The sequence below is a fragment of the Augochlora pura genome, chromosome 3 (assembly GCF_028453695.1).
Source record: "Augochlora pura isolate Apur16 chromosome 3, APUR_v2.2.1, whole genome shotgun sequence".
Classification (NCBI taxonomy): Eukaryota; Metazoa; Arthropoda; class Insecta; order Hymenoptera; family Halictidae; genus Augochlora; species Augochlora pura.
Genome location: NC_135774.1, coordinates 28,241,137 through 28,241,572, shown reverse-complemented (window position 1 = coordinate 28,241,572; position 436 = coordinate 28,241,137). Strand labels below are relative to the sequence as shown.

Here is a 436-nt window from a genome sequence, read left to right as displayed (position 1 = left end):
CGTACTCACCTGTCACCCGATCGAGTCCAGCAACCAGCATCAGTAAGGCCGCCGCGGCGACATAACGGATCCACGTGGAATCCTTCGGTGACGTCCTCCTAGATCGCGACATGTTTCGGTCCTCTTCTTCGTCCAGGGTCACGGCTCACCCTCGCGCATGTCTGAAATGAGCGACGATGAATCGTGGATTGACACTAATGGCACTTCGCGGTGACGTTGCATCGCGACGTCGTCGTCGGCTGCCGTTGCACGCCGCGACGACCAAACGTATTCGATGATCCTCCATACGGAGGTGATCCTGCATCCGTTCGTTAAGCGATCGTCGTTGCCGACTGGAATTAGCCGCGCGCGCGCGCGTGCGCTACACAAGGGACCGGTTTCGTGAACGATGTAACCGGGACTCCGCCGAGTTGTAACGAGGCGGCGCTCCGCTTGT

At 59.4% G+C, this 436-nt stretch overlaps 1 protein-coding gene across 1 annotated transcript in view; it reads right to left on the bottom strand.

Moving 5' to 3' along the window:
- The window catches only part of Cad89d (cadherin 89D), a 53,015-nt gene extending 52,903 nt beyond the window's left edge, over nt 1-112 (bottom strand). Inside the window, exon 1 of the mRNA XM_078197424.1 lies at nt 10-112. Coding sequence (XP_078053550.1) covers nt 10-112 — 103 coding nt within the window. The remainder of the gene's footprint in view (nt 1-9) is intronic.
- Between the last annotated feature and the right edge of the window lie 324 nt (nt 113-436).